Below are 20,221 nucleotides of genomic sequence, written 5' to 3' on the forward strand. Positions count from 1 at the left end.
AAAGATGTAACAAGATACTAGAAGAAAAGAAATCCTGGCAACTTCTGCAGTAACGGAGATGTGTTAGATTATCACATAAGCCTCTAGTCTAATGTTGAGTGTATTAATGGTTCATCTTAGTAATATAATCTCAATAAGTGAAAAAAGAGACCTCCCAAAGAGTATCTCATATCTGTTATATATAGGGTTTCATTGTTTAAATATTATTCTTTTACCTAAAGGGAAAAATAGCTCATTGCTAAATTTGAAATTATAAATTATTTTCTTGTCTGTTTTTTTTTCTTTTTTTTAAACAATAGCCACAGTGGAGTGTTACAATCCAAGAACAAATGAGTGGACCTATGTTGCCAAAATGAGTGAACCCCACTATGGCCATGCTGGAACTGTGTATGGAGGAGTCATGTATATTTCAGGTAAACCATTATAACACAGATGTGATTAATATAATACATACCCTTTTAACTGTGGCACCATCTTACCTACAGTATTAGAAAGATAATCCAGAAAAAAAAAAGAATCCAGAAAAAAGGATCATCAAAATATAATTGGGAAGCTATATTGTACATGTGCGTTTACGTACAGATGCCTTTGGTATTCTAGGAGTTCATAAGACTAGCGGCAAACCAGTCATGCTATGAATACATAACTTGGAAGAAACTGGAAAGCCTTCAGCTTTTTCAGCTTGCCTTTCGGTCCCCATGCCCCACACTCTAAATAAACCCTGTACTCCAACAACCCCTATTCATAGTCCCTGTAGCAATACTTAATTCATTTTGAGCTTACATTTAGCCAAACTCTATGAGGAAATATATCATCATTTAACACATAACTCTACTGTGTGTAAGCTTGTTCCTGATAATATACATAGTGTTTAATAATGGTCACACCAATAATAGGGGTTTCCCTTTTCCTCAGCATTATCAGGGGACTCGACTGTGGTGTCCTTGCGTGAATGATGCCATGCTGATTACCTATATATGTGTCGGCCACATGCGCATATATTTTTCTTATGACAGATTCTAAAATGGCTACCATTTGTTGCAGTAACAACTTTCATTCCCAGACTGTTGGTGTTGAAATAATTCTCCCATCAGATGCAGAAAGGAGTCTCATTTGAATGTAATCTTCACCTCCACTATTGACATTTTACTTTGTTAGGCCGCTTCTTCTCATCTGGCCCTGACGTAGTCTACTTTTGACACATTTTTCTCCTGAGAGCTTGCCGGTGCCAGGCCAGCAGTTACATTATTAGAAAGCAAAAGCATTAAGGTGATGGTGGTGGTCTGGGTCTCTGAACGCCGCTGCCTTATGAAAGCTATAATCAGGAGGGATCAGCTAAAGGCCCTGAATGGGTGATTGACAGGTTTGGGGAGTTAAATTTATGAGCAACTACGGGGTGTCTTCTATTGAAAGAGCCATCCAGGAAATCTTATGCTCCACTAATCAATGATTTACACCCTCTACCTATTTTATGTGTATAGCTGTTATGCCGTAATAATGAGAGCTCCATATCCTTGGGGAGGAGGACACGAAATTGTTCTCGTGACACTTCGCCATAGCTAACGTGCATCTCACAAATGACCTCCCTGGCCAAGAATAGGATAGGACCAGAGCTGACTCTCAAACTGAAAAAAAAAAAAGTAAAGAGCAGAGAGGAAACAGTGATTGCTGACTGGCCCCCAGATAGGAATGCTTTGATTGATATGACTGAAAATTTGTGTAGCTCTCTCGCCAATCTGTAGAACATAGAGTCCAGTACTTTCCTTGTAGACTGATTTCTGTGTGATCTCAGGACATGCTCTGTAGATGATAAGGACTCAGTGGGTCAACAGCAGACTGCTAATGATCTACCAACTGTTCTCAGAAATGATCATAGATTCTGTACGTGTTCAGCATCTAGCTTCGTCCGTGCTGAGAGCAGATGACATTACCTTCCTGCACCCCCCCAACAGAAACTCGACAAAAACAAACAACGCTGAGTAATCTCATATGCCGGGACATTTGGATAATATGGTCAACTTTTCCAAGCATTTTGATTGATTTGACTTCATAGTCTCAATGCTAATGAGATAACAGGAGTAGAGATTCTTAGATGGTTAAGTGCGGAAATGGACAACTGGAATTCAGATGCCTGAGCCCAGTGCTCAGCTGCCAGCGTGTGCCCACCCCAAAGCAGGAACAGTACGTGATTCTGGGGGTGCCCGGGTGGCTCAGTCAGTTAAGCATCTGAGTTCGGCTTACATCATGATCACAGAGTCCTGGGATCAATTCCCACATCAGGCTCTTTGGCTCAGCAAGAAGCCACCTTTTCCCTCTGCTTGCCGCTCCCCTTACCTGTTCTCTCTCTCCCTGACAAATGAATAAATTTTTTTTTTAAAGAAGTGCATGATGCCTTGGACCTGAGATTTACGGCAGACTCAGCTCTAAAAGTGGCCCAAATCTCTCTTCCTTTAGCAAAGCCTCTTAAATTCCACGGCTCTCTGCTTGAGAAAGTCCTTGCAATAACATAAGCTAGATTTTTGTTGTTGTTGTTGTTCTCTAAGAAGCTGAAAGTGTTACCTTCTGGATTTTTTTTTTTTTTTTTTTTAAGATTTTATTTATTTATTTGACAGAGAGAGATCACAAGTAGGCAGAGAGGCAGGCAGAGAGAGTGAGATGGAAGCAGGCTCCCTGCTGAGCAGAGAGCCTGATGCGGGACTCGATCCCAGGACCGTGAGATCATGACCTGAGCCGAAGGCAGCGGCTCAAACCACTGAGCCACCCAGGTGCCCCCACCTTCTGGATTTTTAATCCCAGAGAAAGTACGTCTGGAGGGCAGATATTTATAAGAACACTAACAATAAGCCCTAAGGTCCGTAATATTTGGCTCAACATCCACGATCTAGGATAGAGAGCCTTTTATTTACTTTTGCATCTCTATCATAATCTGTTTACCCTCGTGCCTACCTTCATTCTCTAGGGGGAATCACTCATGACACTTTCCAAAAGGAGCTCATGTGCTTTGACCCGGACACCGACAAATGGATCCAGAAGGCGCCGATGACCACGGTCAGAGGCCTGCACTGCATGTGTACAGTGGGCGAGAGGCTCTACGTCATTGGTGGCAATCACTTCCGAGGCACAAGTGATTATGATGATGTCCTAAGCTGTGAATACTACTCACCTATCCTTGACCAGTGGACCCCAATTGCTGCCATGTTAAGGGGGCAGAGCGATGTCGGGGTCGCGGTCTTTGAAAATAAGATCTATGTGGTCGGTGGGTATTCCTGGAATAATCGCTGTATGGTGGAGATAGTGCAGAAATATGACCCTGACAAAGATGAGTGGCATAAGGTGTTTGATCTCCCAGAGTCCCTCGGTGGCATCCGAGCTTGTACACTCACGGTGTTCCCGCCCGAAGAAACCACACCATCACCTTCTAGAGAGTCCCCCCTTTCTGCACCTTAAGATCACCCCCGCCCCGCGACTAAGATGCTGTGTTCCTATCTTTGCAGCGTGTCATGAATTCTCTTCTTTTGCGCCCCTTTAGTAGTGTATGTTAGGATTAGCCTCCAGTAATTGATACAGATATTGGAAAAAAAAAAAGACAACAGTGATGTTATTTGTGCTGTTTGTTTGGCTTAGAGTGTTTATAAAGTTGGTAACAAAACCATTCTGGAAATGTATCCCATTGAAGCTGATGTTTAACATATAAAAACAAAACAAAACAAAACAAAAAAAACAAAAAACCACACAAAAAAAAACCACACAAAAAAAAAAACCAACCCAAGATATTGTCTATAAAATGTTTCTTCAGTACTTTTTCGATGCTGTGTATTGGGTGTAAGGTATTTGTCATCTTACATTAGAAAGCCCAGCGAACCAACTCGAAGGTGGATTGTAGTAAGTGTACAACTGTGCTAACTCGGCTTCAAAGTAAAAAGTTTTCCTTTCATCTTTGACTGTGAGATGTCGAAGGGAGGCAGCTTGCTCCAACAGGAAACAATAGACAAAAGGTTGCCAACTCGCATGAGCTACCTCCCTCTTTTCATAAAGTATTTTTGACATATCTGTCAACCCACCTATCTGCGTGGGCGCATTGAAAACATATGAAGTTTCTTAGACACACAGGAGAAATAATAACTGAAATTCACCAATATTAATAATAATAAAAAGAAACAGCATGACCCCTCTGCTTAGAAACAAGAGTTCGGGGTTTCTAGAGTGTGTATAAATACATACACACACGTACATTGAACAGACACAAAATTTTAAAAATGGAATGTCACATCAAATAAACCTGAATGATCTTTTAAAATTTCTACCAAAAAGCAGCTTCCGTTCAAATGGGAATTCAGTAGCGCACATGGAGAATCCTACTGAATTTAGGTGGACAAGGGCTAGAAATGTTGAGCAACTAAATTTGTCACTTGACCAAATTTTTCCTTCCGAAACTGTAATCTACGCCTTCTCCTTTGCTGTTGAGGTAACTTGCATATTATCTGTGTTCTGTATACTCTCAATTCATAAGGTTATTTAGCACAAAGTGTAGCAGCCTCCCCTGGGGAGCTGCTTTTGCTCAGTGATTTCAACTTCCATGTTTTATCTCTTTTTGTTCAATAAAAAAGCATTTAATGTCATTTCAGTCTGAGGCATCCTGTTACTGTCTGATTTGACTCGCGTTAATTTTTTTTTGGAGGGGGTGGGGGAGCAACATTCAAATGATCAGAACTGAGAGCCCCGGACGGTTTGGATTACTACTAATGACTTTCATTCAAGGAAATACAATCATTTGACCAGGCCTAACTTCATTGGTCGAAACTCAGTGCTGGTTGTCTCTGTGGAATTAGACATTGGAAACACTAAGAGAGGTTACATTTCTGAGGTCAAGGTTCCCTGATCTTCGAGAAGATCCATCTTGTCTAGTGAGAAGAGGTTCTGTGAAATGACCTAAGAGATTTGTTCTTGACCTCGGATTGTAAGGGAATAATGTTTTGGGGAAAGGTAGTATGAGGGTTCTGTTAGGGCCTTGTGCCAGATCTTCCTGCCTTTATCTGCAAATGACCCCACTCAGTCGGAACTAAAAATTGAGCTATTCCCAAACAACGAGAGTGTCACCAGATTTCCTCCCCAGTGAGGAATTGGGAGCGCAGATCTCAGTACCTCTCTCTTGAGTCAAACATAATGAAGAAAATAATTTTTCCATCCATGGTAGCTTGAATATTGGGAGAAGCCCTGTATAAATTTGAAAGACCCCCTTCGTCAAGATTACCCCTCCTGGGGCACCGGGGTGGCTCAGTATGTTAAGCCTTCAGGCTTCAGCTTGGGTCAAGATCCCTGGGTCCTGGCATGGAGCCCTGCATCGGGCGTCCTGCTCAGCAGGGAGCCTGCTTCTCCCTCTCCCTCCATTTGTGCACGTGTGCTCGCGCGCTCTCACACTCAAATAAATAAATAAAATCTTTGGAACAAAAAAGATTACCCTTCCCCAGAGCCACTGGTCAAGTGATTTCAGTCCTGTGTTCAGAGGCAGCGTGCACTTAGCGCTTCACACATGGTGAACACCAGCCTCAAGGCAGGGGTGTGTATGCACAGGTTCCTGGTCCTGTCACAGTGCAGTGTAGGTGTCCTTGGCAGGTGGCTCTCCTCAGAACAGCAACGGGTCTTTTGCGCTTGTTGCCTCTTCGGCCTTGGAGTCCTCTCCAGTCAGTCAGCAGAGAAAAAAAAAATAGAGCCTGGCAGGCGTGAGGCCCATAAGGGTCAGGCCGGAAAGAGCCATACATCTCATCTACCCACATGCTCCCAGCTGGAAATCAGTCCCAGGATTATCTGCAAGCACAGAGGGGGTCAAGGAACCTGCAGATAGCTGCGTACCCAGAAAGAAGGGAATCGGGTTGGTGACCTGTTCATAGTTTGCTATTGGAAATGAGGCAAAGCGCACGCAACTTCGTTTGACAGCTTACCATTTCTGCATCCATGCCACGTGTTATTTGGAATAGCAATTAATGTCACGTGGTGCTATTATTAAATAGTTCCTACAGCTGATAAATGATTACACATTTTCCTTCACAATGAATTAACTATTTGTCTTTATAAAAAATACCTGCCAGTCATCAGTTGGCCTCGCAAACATTTCTTTTTTTTTTTTAATTTTATTTATTTATTTGACAGAGAGAGATCACAAGTAGACAGAGAGGCAGGCAGAGAGAGAGAGAGAGAGAGAGAGGGAAGCAGGCTCCCTGCTGAGCAGAGAGCCCGATGTGGGACTCGATCCCAGGACCCTGAGATCATGACCTGAGCCGAAGGCAGCGGCTTAACCCACTGAGCCACCCAGGTGCCCCCCTTGCAAACATTTCTTAAACTTGTCTTTCTTAGGTTCTCGGGGATCTCCTTGCAGAAGGAGTTCTAGAACACATTAATTCTCAGACGGTTCATAATTTTCCTTCTTGGCCAATGCTGGTAGGGTGAGAAAGACGAATAAACAAATCTACTTTGCCTATTTGTAGAATTTTTACAAATGCACCCGATAATTGGGTTTTGCTCTGAAAAGTAAAATTATGACCTGAAAGCTATTTTCTGTCTGATGCTACTGGAGGGATTTTGGAAAATATATAGGTATGTAGGTTGCTGAAATAACTCCCTCACTTTAGCCCTGAGAGGGAATTCCACGGGGCAATTAAGTGCTGTTTTATTTAATTACTTTGACCATGTGAACTTTTCTCCACCACCACCCCCTCTGTCCCCCTCCCCCTGCCTTTTCAAAGGCCTTTGTGCTTTTTTCCCCCCAAGAACAGTGAGCAGACTTTCTAAGTTGGCACTGCCTCTAATTTTATTCTTGGCTCTTGTGACTTGCTTTTGTTTTTCATTTTCAGACTGCCAAACCTCAGGTTTACTTCCTTCCACATCAGATAGCTCTTTGGCTAGGCTAGGAGGAAAGTAAATGCAAAGCAAGTTCATGAGGATTAAGGGAATTTTAAATTGGTCAAGTAATGCCCTATTTAAAGACTCTTTTGGTAATTATAATGTGCAAAATATAGACAAATTGGAAAATACAGGAAGGAAGAAAAATAGTTATTTAACTCCCCCATGTCAAGATAACTACTGCTAAATATGAGGATATTTATTTAAAATCTTAGTAAATAGGCGCACCCGGCAGACTCAGTCTGTAGTGCCTGTGACTGTTGATTTCGGGGTCATGAGTTTGAGCCCCAAGTAGGATGTGGAGATGACCTAAAAAAAATAAAATCTTAAGAAAAACAATTCAGCCCAAGATAATTTAAATTACTTATTAAAAAATTCTGTATGCACCATACTTTTTTATACACTAAATCACATTTTCTTTTTTTTTTTTAAAGATTTATTTATTTATTGGACAGAGAGCGATCACAAGTAGGCAGAGAGGCAGGCACAGAGAGGGAGAAGCAGGCTCCCCGCCGAGCAGAGAGCCCGAAGTGGGGCTCGATCCCAGGACCCTGGGATCATGACCTCAGCCAAAGGCAGAGGCTTAACCCACTGAGCCACCCAGGCACCCCTAAATCACATTTTCTAATACAAAATGTGTTCTGATGTATCAGTGCATTAATTTCTGATACAAAATACATCAATGCAGTATCTAGAATAAGATTTTCTAAACTCCTTTATTAAGCGAGGCATAACTAGGCAATGTTTTGAGCTTTCATCAGTTTAGAAATACTGAAACATTAATGTCAAATCCGGTGTTTGCAGAATTAATAATGATCCTGGACACTATAAGTATTTATTTAATCAGTGAGTCTAAGTAATTTGTATAATCCAGACTTCAAAGTGAATATTTCAATCTCTATTTAAGGGTTTTTTTAGGGGCTTCTGGGTGGCTCAGTCGGTTAAGTGCCTGGCCCTCAGCTCGGGTCATGATCCCAGAGTCCTGGGATCAGGCTCCACATCAGGCTCCCTGCTCAGCAAGGAGTCTGCTTCTCCCTCTCCTCCCTGCTTGTGCTCTCTGGCTATCTGTCTCTCTCTCAAATAAATAAAATATTTACAAAAATAAATTATTTTAAAGATTTTTTTCATTTATTTGACAGAGAGAGCACAAGCAGGGGAAGCAGCAGAGGGAGGGAGAAACAGGCTCCCCACCCAGCAGGAAGCCCAATGCAGATGCGGGGCTCCATCCCAGGACCCTGGGATCGCGACCCAGATGCCCAACTGACCGAGCCTACCCAGGTATCCCTCAATCTCTATTTAATTTTAAATTTAGTGTCCCTTGGTGTATATATAAATCATGTATTGCCATATAATCATTGAATGCTTCTTCCCCTTTCATGTGTTATTTGGCCAAGTGGCTAAGATAAAATGGAGATTGAAATTTTTAAAATGACTATAGAGGCCATACCTCAATTAACCTCTTCCCCCCAAAAAACCCCAGGAAACAAGGGTGGCAGACATGCTCTGTAAATAATCAGTAAATATTTTCATCTTTGGAGGCCATATGGTCTTGTAGCAACTACTCAGCTCTGCTGATGTTAGTGCTAGAGTGTAGACAGTACGTAAATGAACGAGTGTGAATGTGTTCAACTTAAACTTTATGGATGATGAAATTTGAAGTTCATAGAATGTTCCTGGATTACAACATACTACTCTTCTTTTGACTTCTTTCTGCCATTTAAAAATGTGAAGACTGGAGCGTCTAGCTGGCTGAGTCAGTAAAGCATGTGAATCTTGATCTCAGGGCTGTGAGTTCAAGCCCCACGCTGGGCGTAGAGATTACTTAAAAATAAAATCTTGAGGGACGCCTGGGTGGCTCAGTTGGTTAAGCAGCTGCCTTCGGCTCAGGTCATGATCCCAGCGTCCTGGGATCGAGTCCCACATCGGGCTCCTTGCTCTGCAGGGAGCCTGCTTCTCCCTCTGACTCTGCCTGCCACTCTGCCTGTGCTCGCTCTTGCTCTCTCTCTCTCTCTCTCTCTCTCTGACAAATAAATAAAAAAAATCTTTAAAAAATAAAATAAAATAAAATCTTGAAAAACAAAAATGGGAAGAATGTTCTTAGCTCAAAGGCCATAGGAAAATAGGCTACAGGGGAGCCTGGCTGGCTCAGTTGGTGGAGCATGTGCCTGCTGATCCCAGGATTGTGAGTTCGAGACCCACGTTGGGTGTGGAGATTACCAATAAATAAATAAATAAATAAATACACTTAAAGGAAAAGAAGGAAAAACAGGCTACAGACCAGATTTGGTCCATGGTCTGTAGGTCTCTCCCTTGCTGACTCTTAATGTTATAACAGCATGTTTCATTATCATTCATTTATTTTTCTCAGCAAACATTTATTGTGAACCTATTTCACATTAATGCCACTGAAAAGTCCTAGGGCGACAAAGATGAATGCAAATTAATCCCTGCCCTCAAGGTGCTTCGAGGAGCTGAGCAGACGTAGCGTGCTAATGGCCATGACGGGATGTAAAGAAGCAACATCTGAGCTCAGTAACACGCGTAGAAGTTCACAAAGTGGGAGGCTACAAAGTAGAGTGCCTGTGTTAATAAATACAGCTGTAGGGGCACCTGGGTGGCTCAGTGGGTTAAAACCTTTGCCTTCGGCTCAGGTCATGATCCCAGAGTCCTGGGATCAAGCCCCACATCCGGCTCTCTGCTCAGCAAGGAACTTGCTTCCCTTCCTCTCTCTGCCTGTCTCTCTGCCTGCTTGTGATCTCTGTCTGTCAAATAAACAAATAAACTCTTTTTTAAAATAAATAACTAAACAAATAAATACAGCTGTAAATGAAAGAGTACCCACAGGGAAGGATCCACCTATCCTTAAAATCCTAGCTCCCGTCCCTTGAGATTCAACTTGATCTTACAAAGCTCTCACTGATCACCCGGACCACCAGCTGCTGGGTAGTGCTGGGTCGGGTCACACATAACTTGTCTCTTAAAGGACTCACAGAACTGCAAAGCCCACTGGAGGGAAAGGAGGCCCCAGATGTGCTAGAATTAGCTCTGTCCTCAAATACCTGGAGTTTTTTGTTTACTTTGGTTTTTATCTCCCTACTCTGTTTGCAATAGCATTGCCAACACTCTGTTTTGCTGGTAGTGATTCTGTTCACATCCAGGAAGAGAGGAAATCTCCTTCAACTATGGAATTTAAATCCTCCTCTGGAGACCGAGGGAGCCAACCCAGGACATATGACTTCCCCCGGACTGGTTGCTATGCAATGCATGGATTGGCATAGATTAATTATCTGATGTGAAATTGTTGTTGGGGAGTTAACCATAATACCCTCCTCACTCCGGAAGAACAAGAGGGAAACACAGAGGATGAAATATAGCTAATTGGATTTACTTGGTTCAATTTATCTGTATTTGCCCTTTTTCTAGATGAGTGTTTTTCAAAGTCTGGATCACATGCTATAAAGGCGCAGAAGAGTCTCAAGGTGTGGTCTCGGCTCCTGGTATCCCCGAGACCCTTTCAGAGAGCCCACAAGGTCAAAAGTATTGTTGTCAGAATCCCAAGACATCATTTCCCTGTTTCACTCTCATTCCCTCCCAAGTGGACACTGGAGATTTCCAGAGGGTCAAGGATGTGCGATGATGCATCTGTCAAGGGATGGGGTATGACTTTGTGTATTCTTGTGTTTAAAAAAAAAAACAACTCGTTTTTCATTTCTAATACAGTATCAATAGATACAACCCACATAAACAGACACTCTTTGGTTTCCTCAAGAAATTTTAAAGGTCCTGAGACATAAAAACTTGAGAACTGCTAGATCAGTCCTAAAATCAATTTTAGCAGCAGTTTTTGCAGAAATGCAATAAAAAAATAGAGCACCCTGTTCAAGTTTTTATGAATGTTTCTTTTGATTAATATCAAAAGATTTGATTTGATTAATTTTAATTAATAAAATTCACAAAACAATACTTATGCCTGTGAGTGTGTGTGTGTGTGTGTGTGTGTGTGTGGTTACAATATAAATAAAATTATTCATGTAGGACCTGATTGAGAGTGGTTGAAAGGGCTGCTCCTTGGCCCCTGACCACGCTCCATGTCTCTAAGGCCTTCTTAGCACCATCACTGAGGATTACTTGAAGTACTGCTACCGAAAGATAGATCACCTAAGGTCTGATTTCTCCATTCTCATGTCTTGTCTGAAAACCTACCTGTTCTTCACTAATTAAAGCCAGGCAGCCACAACCACTCATCAAGTCCCTCCTAGCCCCGTAGGAGTTGGCGTCACAGCCAGACTAGAAGAGAACTCACATCCCAAACATTGCATCGGTGTTACAATCATGGTAGCAGGCTTTTGTTTTCCTTCTACAAATCTCTTAATTAAGCATTTCCCCAAAGGAACAGTAGTCGTAGTTGACACGAATCAATAAGGAGTGAACAAAAGGCCCGAATGCAAGCCAAAGAAACCAAACTCTGACCAGGTTAAGACAGAAAAACTCCTAGACCCGTGGTGGAGCAAGTCACGGAAGCATAGCAAGACCAGAGCTGCAGCTGGGACACAGGGAGAACCCAAAGACTTCGAGACTGGCAGCCCTCTGTCATTCTTCTTTGCCCTGAGGGTCAGATTCACCACCTCCTCCTGTAGACCGGCTTCTTTGACATGGCGGCGCCCATGCATGGGAGCTCAGAGAACTTCCACTTTGCCCTGCAGTGGCAGATGCTCAGCTGACTGAACCACGCAGGCGCCCCAAGGAGTGCCAACTCTTTAAGGTAAGAAGCCTGGGTGTTTTAAGAAACTAGGACAATCTTCTAGAAGGATCAGTCAGGAAAAGAGGGTGGGGAGAACCTGGCTGACAGCACGGTTGGTTCTGTGGGGCAGTGACTGGGAGTATCGAAAAGGCAAGCTCCTGTGGTAAGGGAGGCCACACCAGGCCAGTCCTCAGCACACTGGCCAGCCTTCCGGCTCCAGGAAGCCTAGAGAGTTACACAAACTGCCCTTCAGTGAGCAGAAGTCAAGAGGAGGCCATGGCCATGGTGGCCTGGTCAGCCGGTCATGTAGGGAAGCTTCAGAGGACTTGAACCTCTGACCTAGACGGGTCTGAGTGCGGTATCTGGAGCCTGAGGGAGACTCTTGGGCCAGCAAGACCTGTACTTCAAAGAAGGCCCATGATTATTGTCCAACAAGAAATCTTCACGACCGGAGCTCCATCCCGAGAGGATGGGGAAGGAGTGTTGTGTCACGGGCCCGTGGAGCATGGCTGGAATCCACAGCTGTGCACATTGGTGACATCTGGCACCTTCCCTCAGATAGATTTCCCATTTGAACCCCCATCAGTCACTTACCTCGTCATGTGACTGAGCAGATCTTGTTCCTTTCCATCTGACAGAAAGATCCAAGTGGGGATCCATGGAAAGGGTGGAAGACTTTGGAAGGTAAAAGAGCACGCACTTGTCTGGGAGGAACGCACCACCAATTTTGCTTTCAAGGGAAATATTATGTGTGCTCACCGGTCAAGAAGATAGCTTTCAGGGGCGCCTGGGTGGCTCAGTGGGTTAAGCCGCTGCCTTCGGCTCAGGTCATGATCTCAGGGTCCTGGGATCGAGTCCCGCATCGGGCTCTCTGCTTGGCAGGGAGCCTGCTTCCCTCTCTCTCTCTCTCTCTCTCTCTGCCTGCCTCTCCATCTACTTGTGATTTCTCTCTGTCAAATAAATAAATAAATCTTTAAAAAAAAAAAAAAAAAAAAAAAAAAAGAAGATAGCTTTCAGCAAGCTGGCGGGGCATGTAAATGGACGGGAGAACAGATCCCTTTGTAGAGAGATGCTCTGAGGAGCCACCTATCTCATGGGAGTCTGAAGGTGGTGAGGCAGCAGAGAGAAGTACCTCATTAACACACTGGGCAGGGCACCCCTAGATCTGGTACCTTCCTCTTCATTGAGAGACCCAGACAGCATACGTAAGGACGAAAGTCGAGTCTTGCACACACCACTCGTGTTCTTGCCTGTCTGTGAGGGCGGTGCTGATAAGACCGTGGCCCCCGTGCATGTGGGGTATCCTGCCACACCACTCCTGCCTCCACTTGGACACCCAGGGGCTATCTTGCAATAGGTAAAAATCCAAGAAAACACCAGAGATCATTAAAATGTCCCCATGGAGTATCACGGAGGAAGCAACGGGTGTCTTGTAGGGAAGCTACCCACTGAGCATGTCTTTCATTCTGCAGGGAGCCTGCGATCTGTTATTTCCCTCTCTAGAGCAAGCAGGCAGGTTCACAAAGACCCGGGAGCCCAGTGAGACCCACACCCAATTTGCTCAGACTCTAAGTAGATGTAGGAAAAGGACAGTTGTGTGGCCTGGGGTGCTGGAGTGTGGGGGTGGACTAAGAATCAGATGTAAGAACAATGAGCCCATTCCACCACCTGGATGTCTCTGGAAAATGACTCTTTGGGAGGCACCTGGGTGGTGCAGTCTGTTAAGCATCTGACCTTTGGTTTCTACTCAGGTCCTGATCTCAGAGTCGTGAGATTGAGCCCCACGCTGGGCTCTGTGCTCAGTACAGAGTCTGCTTAAGACTCTCCCTCTGCCCCTTCTCCCCCCACCCCAATAAATAAATAAATCTTTTTTTAAAAAGTTTTTTTTTTTTTTGTTAAGTGAGAGAGTGTTGTTATTCACTGTTGTTAAAGTGAGAGAGAGTGGACCTAGGCCTATTCTGGGTTCTTGAGAGTGGAAGGGGAAAGGTTAATCAGCCCCAGGTTGGCAAATGTTTGGCCACAGACTCATAGTCCTTCCCAAGGATTGAGAAGAGCCCCATCTAGAGTACCTTTGGGGGCAGCAGCAACGCCAGATGGGAAGCCATCTCTTGAGGAAATTTTCACCAAACATCTGCCCCGTGGCTGTTAGTGACCATTATCAGAACTAGGGAGGCCTTCAAGGGACCCAGCATGGTAACAAGGACGCAATTCAAGACTGGCCACGGGAGGGAAAAGGAGAGCAGTGGTGACACTGGTAATCCAAGGTGGAAGGCTGCCCAGCCTCTTGCATAGCACAAGAGATAGAGGCTCTGTTGGGACTAGCAACTGAATGAAAACTGGGGTCCCCTCCACTCTTAAAGGGGCTGCAAAGAGACAGGGAAATATTGGCTGTTCTTACTACTGTTTCCAGGCCTGTCTGAGGTAACATATAGGGGGTCCCAGCAGTCCACAGAGAGGCAAGAAAACTATGAAATCCCATCTGTGTCTGCCTTTGCTCTCTGAGTCCAAGGGAGAACGTGTGTGGTCTCTGATCAAAGACAGAAGGAGTTGAGGGAGTTGCCTGAAACCCGCCAAGGTGGCCACACAGAACAACGGGGTCCGTCAACACCTCTGACCCTCAGGGTTTAAGAGAGGGCGAGGATGCTGTGGGTTTGGGCCATGGCAGAAATGAAGTAAAAGATGAGTCAAGAGGGAGCTAGGCAGCCTGGGGCTGGACCGTCTCGTGTGCACGAGTCTAGTAACTCTCAGGAAAACTGAGCGGGGAAGGCCACAGGTGGGGAGGAGGATCTTGGTCCTCCTAGTAGTTCTAGAAAGCAGAGAGAGCATGTATCAATTAGGAGGAATTCGTGTTTGGTCTACCCTGAGCGGCGGCCGGGCCTCCTGCCTCATGCTCCTTGACCTGAGGAACGTACCTCAGGAGAAAGTACGTGGGGCCTGGGAGGCACACGCCTGGGCCCAAGAAGGAGGAAACGTCAAGTCTGGTGTGGCTGCCGAGGCCTCAGGATGCCTGTACGCTTTGGGATTCTTCTGGGTTTTCCACCTCATTAAATATGTAGAAGATATATTCCAACGCTTTCCTTCTGAGCTGGGGGGTGGGGGGGCGGGGAGGCTCCAGGAATCATTTTGGTTCTTGGATTCCCTGCAAGCCAGCAGCTATGGTCTGAATGTGTGTGTCCCTTCAAAATTCTAATGTTGAAATCCTCATCTCCAAGGTGATGGTATTTGGAGGCTGGGCCTTTGGGAGATGATGAGGGCTTGAGGGCAGAACCCTTGTAATTGGGATCAGTGCCTTTATAAAAGAGACCCCGAGGAACTAGCTTGTCCATTTGGCCCTGTGAGGACAGAAAAAAAGATGGCTCTCTGTGACCTGGACAGGCTCTCCCTAGATACCAAATCTGCCAGTGCCCGGATCTTTGACTTCCCAGCTCCAGACCTGTGAAAAATGAATTTCTGCTGTTTATAAGCCACCCAGTCTATGGTATTTTTACCAAGGCATCAGCTCTCTGCACTGACCCCTTCTATGCTCTACCACCACCATTGGGATCAGGAGCTCTGACTGGCCCATTCAGCTTCCTCAACCACGTAAGCCAGGAAATCTGTTCGATATCTCAACACGACAGATGGAAATGTGGGTTTCATGGGGCACCACCCCTCCAAGAGGGTACATATCAGATCTCAAATAATGTAATGAGAATGTAAGAGATACCCATTGTTTTCGAGTGCTTTTATTTTTACATTTTTATTTATTTATATTTTTTAAAATATTTTATTTATTTGAGACAAAGAGTGACAGAGAGAGAGAGGCAGAGGGAGAAGTAGACTTCTCGCTGAGCAGAGAGCCCGACATGGGGCTCGATCCCAGGACCCTGGGACCATGACCTGAGCCAAAGGCAGACACTTAACCGACTGAGCCACCCAGGTGCCCTTGGCATGTTCTGTGATGTCTGCCATGCCCAACATCTCCCAGAACTTGAGGGTTCTGGTGCCTTGGGATATGACTGGCTTGAGTTAACATTGCCTGGCTCTCTGATGGTTTGTGTTTCCACAGCTTTGCATGTAACAAACACATTGTCTTTTCATGGCTTTTGACTGTACCACTATGTCCAGTTGCTCTGCGTCATCACAGTCCTCCGTCCTCATTAACCCGGGCCGGATAATAGCACAGACTCACAACTCACACATCCATCAGTTTCACATCATTCATCCCAACAGTGCTTCTCATTACAGAGAAGGCATCACAGGCTGATTCTCCAGACACGCTGGAAGACAGGGCTGTCTAATTCTGGCAAATGAGGGATGATAAAATTGACTCCGATCATTTAGGGAGTCGTCAATCAATAACCAAATCAAAACAAAACAGGTATTATTTAAGTAGCGGTGAGTGGTAAAACATATAGGCCTGACCTAGATGCAAAATGAAGGTACCACGTTACTGACCCGTATGATTCGGATTTCTCTAAAAATGATTTGATGTAATTGAGAGCTAGTCCACAAAATAACTGGCTTGTACTCAACAAAAGTGTTAAGATTGGGGTGCCTGGGTGGCTCAGTTTGCTAAGCATCTGACTTTGGCTTAGGTCATGATCTCAAGGTCCTGGGATTGAGCCCCGCATCGGGCTCCCACTCAGTAGGGAGCCTGCTTTTCCCTCTGCCTCTGCCCCTCCTCCATGACTGTGTGCTCTGACTCTCTCAAATAAATAAAATCTTTAGAAAAAGGCGTCAAGATCATGAAATTCAAATACTAAAGGATAATTACAGACTGGAAAAGAGCAAAGAGACACAATGAATATTACAATATGGAAGCTGAGCAGGGAGCCCAATGTGGGGCTCAATCCTCATGACCTGACCACAAGGCAGACTCTTTTTTTTTTTTTAAGATTTTATTTATTTATTTGACAGCGAGAGATCACAAGCAGGCAGAGAGGCAGGCAGAGAGAGAGAGAAGGAAGCAGGCTCCCTGCTGAGCAGAGAGCCCGATGCGGGGCTCCATCCCAGGACCCTGCAATCATGACCCGAGCCGAAGGCAGCGGCTTAACCCACTGAGCCACCCAGGCGCCCCCACAAGGCAGACTCTTAACTGACTGAGCCACCCAGGCGCCCCATGACCACTGCATTTTGTAAAGGAGGAAAATATGCTTGAAAACACTGACCCACAGACCATACATGAATCTTTGAGCACAGGAAGTGCTAAATTCTTCAAGGGAGGATGCTTGGTGGTTGTAAGGTATGTTTTCAGTATCTCCCTCAACTGGTACTTCTGGTGGGAGAAGGCTATCATGCGTTCACCATTTGAACATATTCTTTCCCTAGTAGGACTGAAACCTTTTATTTTATTTTATTTTGAAGTAAGCTCTATGCCCAATGGACCCCAAGACCAAGAGCTACGTGTTGTACGGACTGAGCCAGGCAGGGGCCCCCAGGAGTCAGACTTTTTAGAATATCACTCTGCTGCTTGTAAGGTTTCCCAAGTACTAATTATCTGTCTTTTTAATGAAGCCATATGGAGGGAAGTATTTTTGCACTTGGCATTTTGAAAGAGTTAGCAAGGGTAATCAGGTGAGAATAATGGAAAAATAATCATTGTATGTTAGTACTAAATGTAATATTTTGCTAACCTTTTTCTGAGGCCACTGCCTTTACTAATTTTGTGTGATTTTCTGTGTTAAATTTTTAATTCTTAAAATCTGCTATATTGCCTTTCAGTAGGCTTTGTCTTAGCCACACAGAGCTAATCCCATTGAACTCTCCTCGAAATCAGGTTTTCCAATTGAACATTAATTCAGAACATGTGTACATCATTAAGTGAGTAACTGTGATCTACTAGTTCCTTTGAATAGTGTATTGGTGGAACACGATTATACTTCTGGGTTTTGTTTTTTTTTTGGTTTTTTTTTTTTGAAGATTTTATTTATTTATTTGAGAGAGAGAGAATGAGAGCGAGAGAGAGAAAGAGATAGAGAGAGAGAGAAAAAAAAAGCACGGAAGGGAGGGCGGGACAGGCAGAGGAAGAATCAGACTCCCCGAGGAGCGGGGAGCCCATCGAAGGACTCGGTCCCAGGGCTCCAGGATCATGACCTGAGCCAAAGGCAGTCACTTAACCAATGGAGCCACCGAGGGGCACTACTTCTGGGTTTTGATTGTGCTCCTGTGGCTAATTGCTCATCTTGAGGAGACCTCAAACTGCAACTTAACCAAGTTTTGGTTGAAATTCAAGTTTAGAAATATTTCTTGCTGGGCTAGCACCTATTTTTTGTTGATGGCAAAGGAAGAAATGACCTGGTCAACTGCTTTCTGGTTGGTGGAATTCTAAGATGGCTTTCCAAGGGGTCCATTCCTTATCCTCGGACTGTGAATAGGAGGACATATCTGAGAATGGATTCTGCACGTTACTTGTTTTTTTTCCTTTTTCTTTCTTTTTTTTTTTTAAAAGATATTTATTTGACAGACAGAGATCACAAGTAGGCAGAGAGGCAGGCAGAGAGAGAGGAGGAAGCAGGCTCCCGATGTGGGGCTCGACTCCAGGACCCTGGGATTATGACCCAGGCAGAAGGCAGAGGCTTTAACCCACTGAGCCACCCAGGCGCCCCTTGCATGTTACTTGTAAATTGACCTTATGGTAGTTAATCATCCAGGTGGGACTAACCCAATCATAGGAGCCCTTTAAAAACAGAGAATTTCTCTGGGCACCTGGGTGGCCCTGTCAGCTGAGCGTCTGACTCTTGGTTTTGTCTCAGGTTATGATTTCAGGGGCATGGAATCGAGCCCCACTTTGGGGCTCTGTGCTCGGCAAGGGAGACTGCTTGGGACTCTCTCTCCCTCTGTCCCCCCTCCTGCACCCCTAGCTATAGGTAAATATTAAAAAATAAAAAACAAAAATCCAGAGAGATTTTCTCTGCCTAGTAGCACGATAGGAAGTTCAGAGGGATCTGAGGCACCATTGTTGGCTTTGCGGCACGTTGTGTCCATGAGCAAGGAGTGAAGGGCAACCTCTAGAAGCGGAAAGTATCCTTCGCTGCCAACCACAAAGAGAAGAGGGAGCACATGCCTGGAGCCACACAGAGGAGGATTCTGCCAACAGCCTGCATGCACCTGAGAGCAGATTCTCCCCCTAGACCCTCCAGAGAAGAGCCCTGCCTAGTGGGCGATCTGGTTTGGCTTTGTGAGCCCCAGAGCACAGAACCCAGGTAAGCCTGCCGACTTCTGATCTCCAGAACCATGCGATAAATGAATGTTGTTTTTAGCCACCTCGTTTGTGCTCCTTGTTATGCAGTAACAGAAAATGAACACACCCACTCCTCAAAGTTGAGGGAACCAAGGCCATTTATTCTGGATAAGAAATCACCAAGGGGAGGGGCGCCTGGGTGGCTCAGTGGTTTAAGCTGCTGCCTTGGGCTCGGGTTATGATCTCAGGGTCCTGGAATCAAGTCCCGCATCGGGCTCTCTGCGTGGCGGGGAGCCTGCTTCCCTCTCATTCTTTCTGCCTGCCTCTCTACTTGTGATCTCTGTCAAAAAAAAAAAAAAAAAAAGAAATCACTGAGGGGAAACATTTGGAGAGCATTTCATGTGCAGGAAGTAGTATTCTGTTTTGCTATAGAGGAGTACGGTCCAGTAAACCTTTCGGAGAACATGGAAATAATGTTTATAGGACTACATGGGTCAGGACAGCGGCCCTGAGCCATATGTGTCTGTGGAGCCCTTGGTGTACGGCCATTCCTTCTGAGGCACAGAAATTCTATTTTTTTAAATTTAATTTTTTAAAATCTAATCATTTATTTATTTATTTATTTATTAGATTTTTTTTTTTTTTTTTTATCAGAGGCGTGGGGGAGAGAGCGAGCACAGGCAGTCAGAATGGCAGGCAGAGGCAGAGGGAGAAGCAGACTCCCTGCCCAGTAAAGAGCCCGATGTGGGACTGGATCCCAGGACACTAGGATTATGACCTGAGCCGAAGGCAGCTGCTCAACCAACTGAGCCACCCAGGCATCCCTAATTTTATTTATTTAATTTTTAATTTAATTTTATTATTTTTAATTTTATTTTATTAACTGAAGTATATTGTTGGGCAATTTTATGTTAGTTTCGGGTGTACAACTTAGTGATTTGACAAGTATGTACATTGTTACGTTCACCGCAAGTACAGCTCCCATCTGTCACCATATAGCGCTGTTACCATACCATTGGCTACATTCCTTACACTGTGCCTTTCATCTTTGTGCCTTGTTCACTCCGTAACTGGAAGTCTGCACCTCCCACTCCCCTTCATCCATTTTGCCCACCCCCCCTCCCCTGCCCTCTGGCCACCACCAGTTTGTTCTCTGTATTTATGGGTCTGTTTCTGCTTTTTTGTATTTGTTCATTTTCGGGGGGTATTTTAGATTTCACAGATGAGTGAAGGCATATGGTGTTTGTCTTTCTCTGTCTGACTCATTTGACTCAGCATAATACCCTCTAGGTTCATCCATGGTGTTGCAAATGGCAAGACTTCATTCTTTTTTATGTCTGAGCAGTATTCCATCATATATTTACCTATATATATATAGGTATATTTATGCCACTTCTTTATCCATTCATCAGTCGTTGGAC

The 20,221-nt window shown here is 44.6% G+C and overlaps 1 protein-coding gene across 7 annotated transcripts in view; it reads left to right on the top strand.

Moving 5' to 3' along the window:
- Positions 1 to 4,619, top strand: part of KLHL13 (kelch like family member 13) — a 203,452-nt gene extending 198,833 nt beyond the window's left edge. For all 7 annotated transcript variants that reach the window (XM_045068271.1, XM_004762110.2, XM_004762112.2 and 4 more), the window contains 2 exons: positions 300 to 413; positions 2,960 to 4,619. In XM_045068271.1, coding sequence (XP_044924206.1) covers positions 300 to 413; positions 2,960 to 3,447 — 602 coding nt within the window. In that variant the 3' untranslated portion in view covers positions 3,448 to 4,619. The remainder of the gene's footprint in view (positions 1 to 299; positions 414 to 2,959) is intronic.
- Positions 4,620 to 20,221: the final 15,602 nt, after the last annotated feature.

The sequence above is a fragment of the Mustela putorius genome, unplaced genomic scaffold, assembly GCF_011764305.1.
Source record: "Mustela putorius furo isolate JIRA1106 unplaced genomic scaffold, ASM1176430v1.1 tig00003901_pilon_pilon_pilon, whole genome shotgun sequence".
Taxonomy (NCBI): Eukaryota; Metazoa; Chordata; class Mammalia; order Carnivora; family Mustelidae; genus Mustela; species Mustela putorius.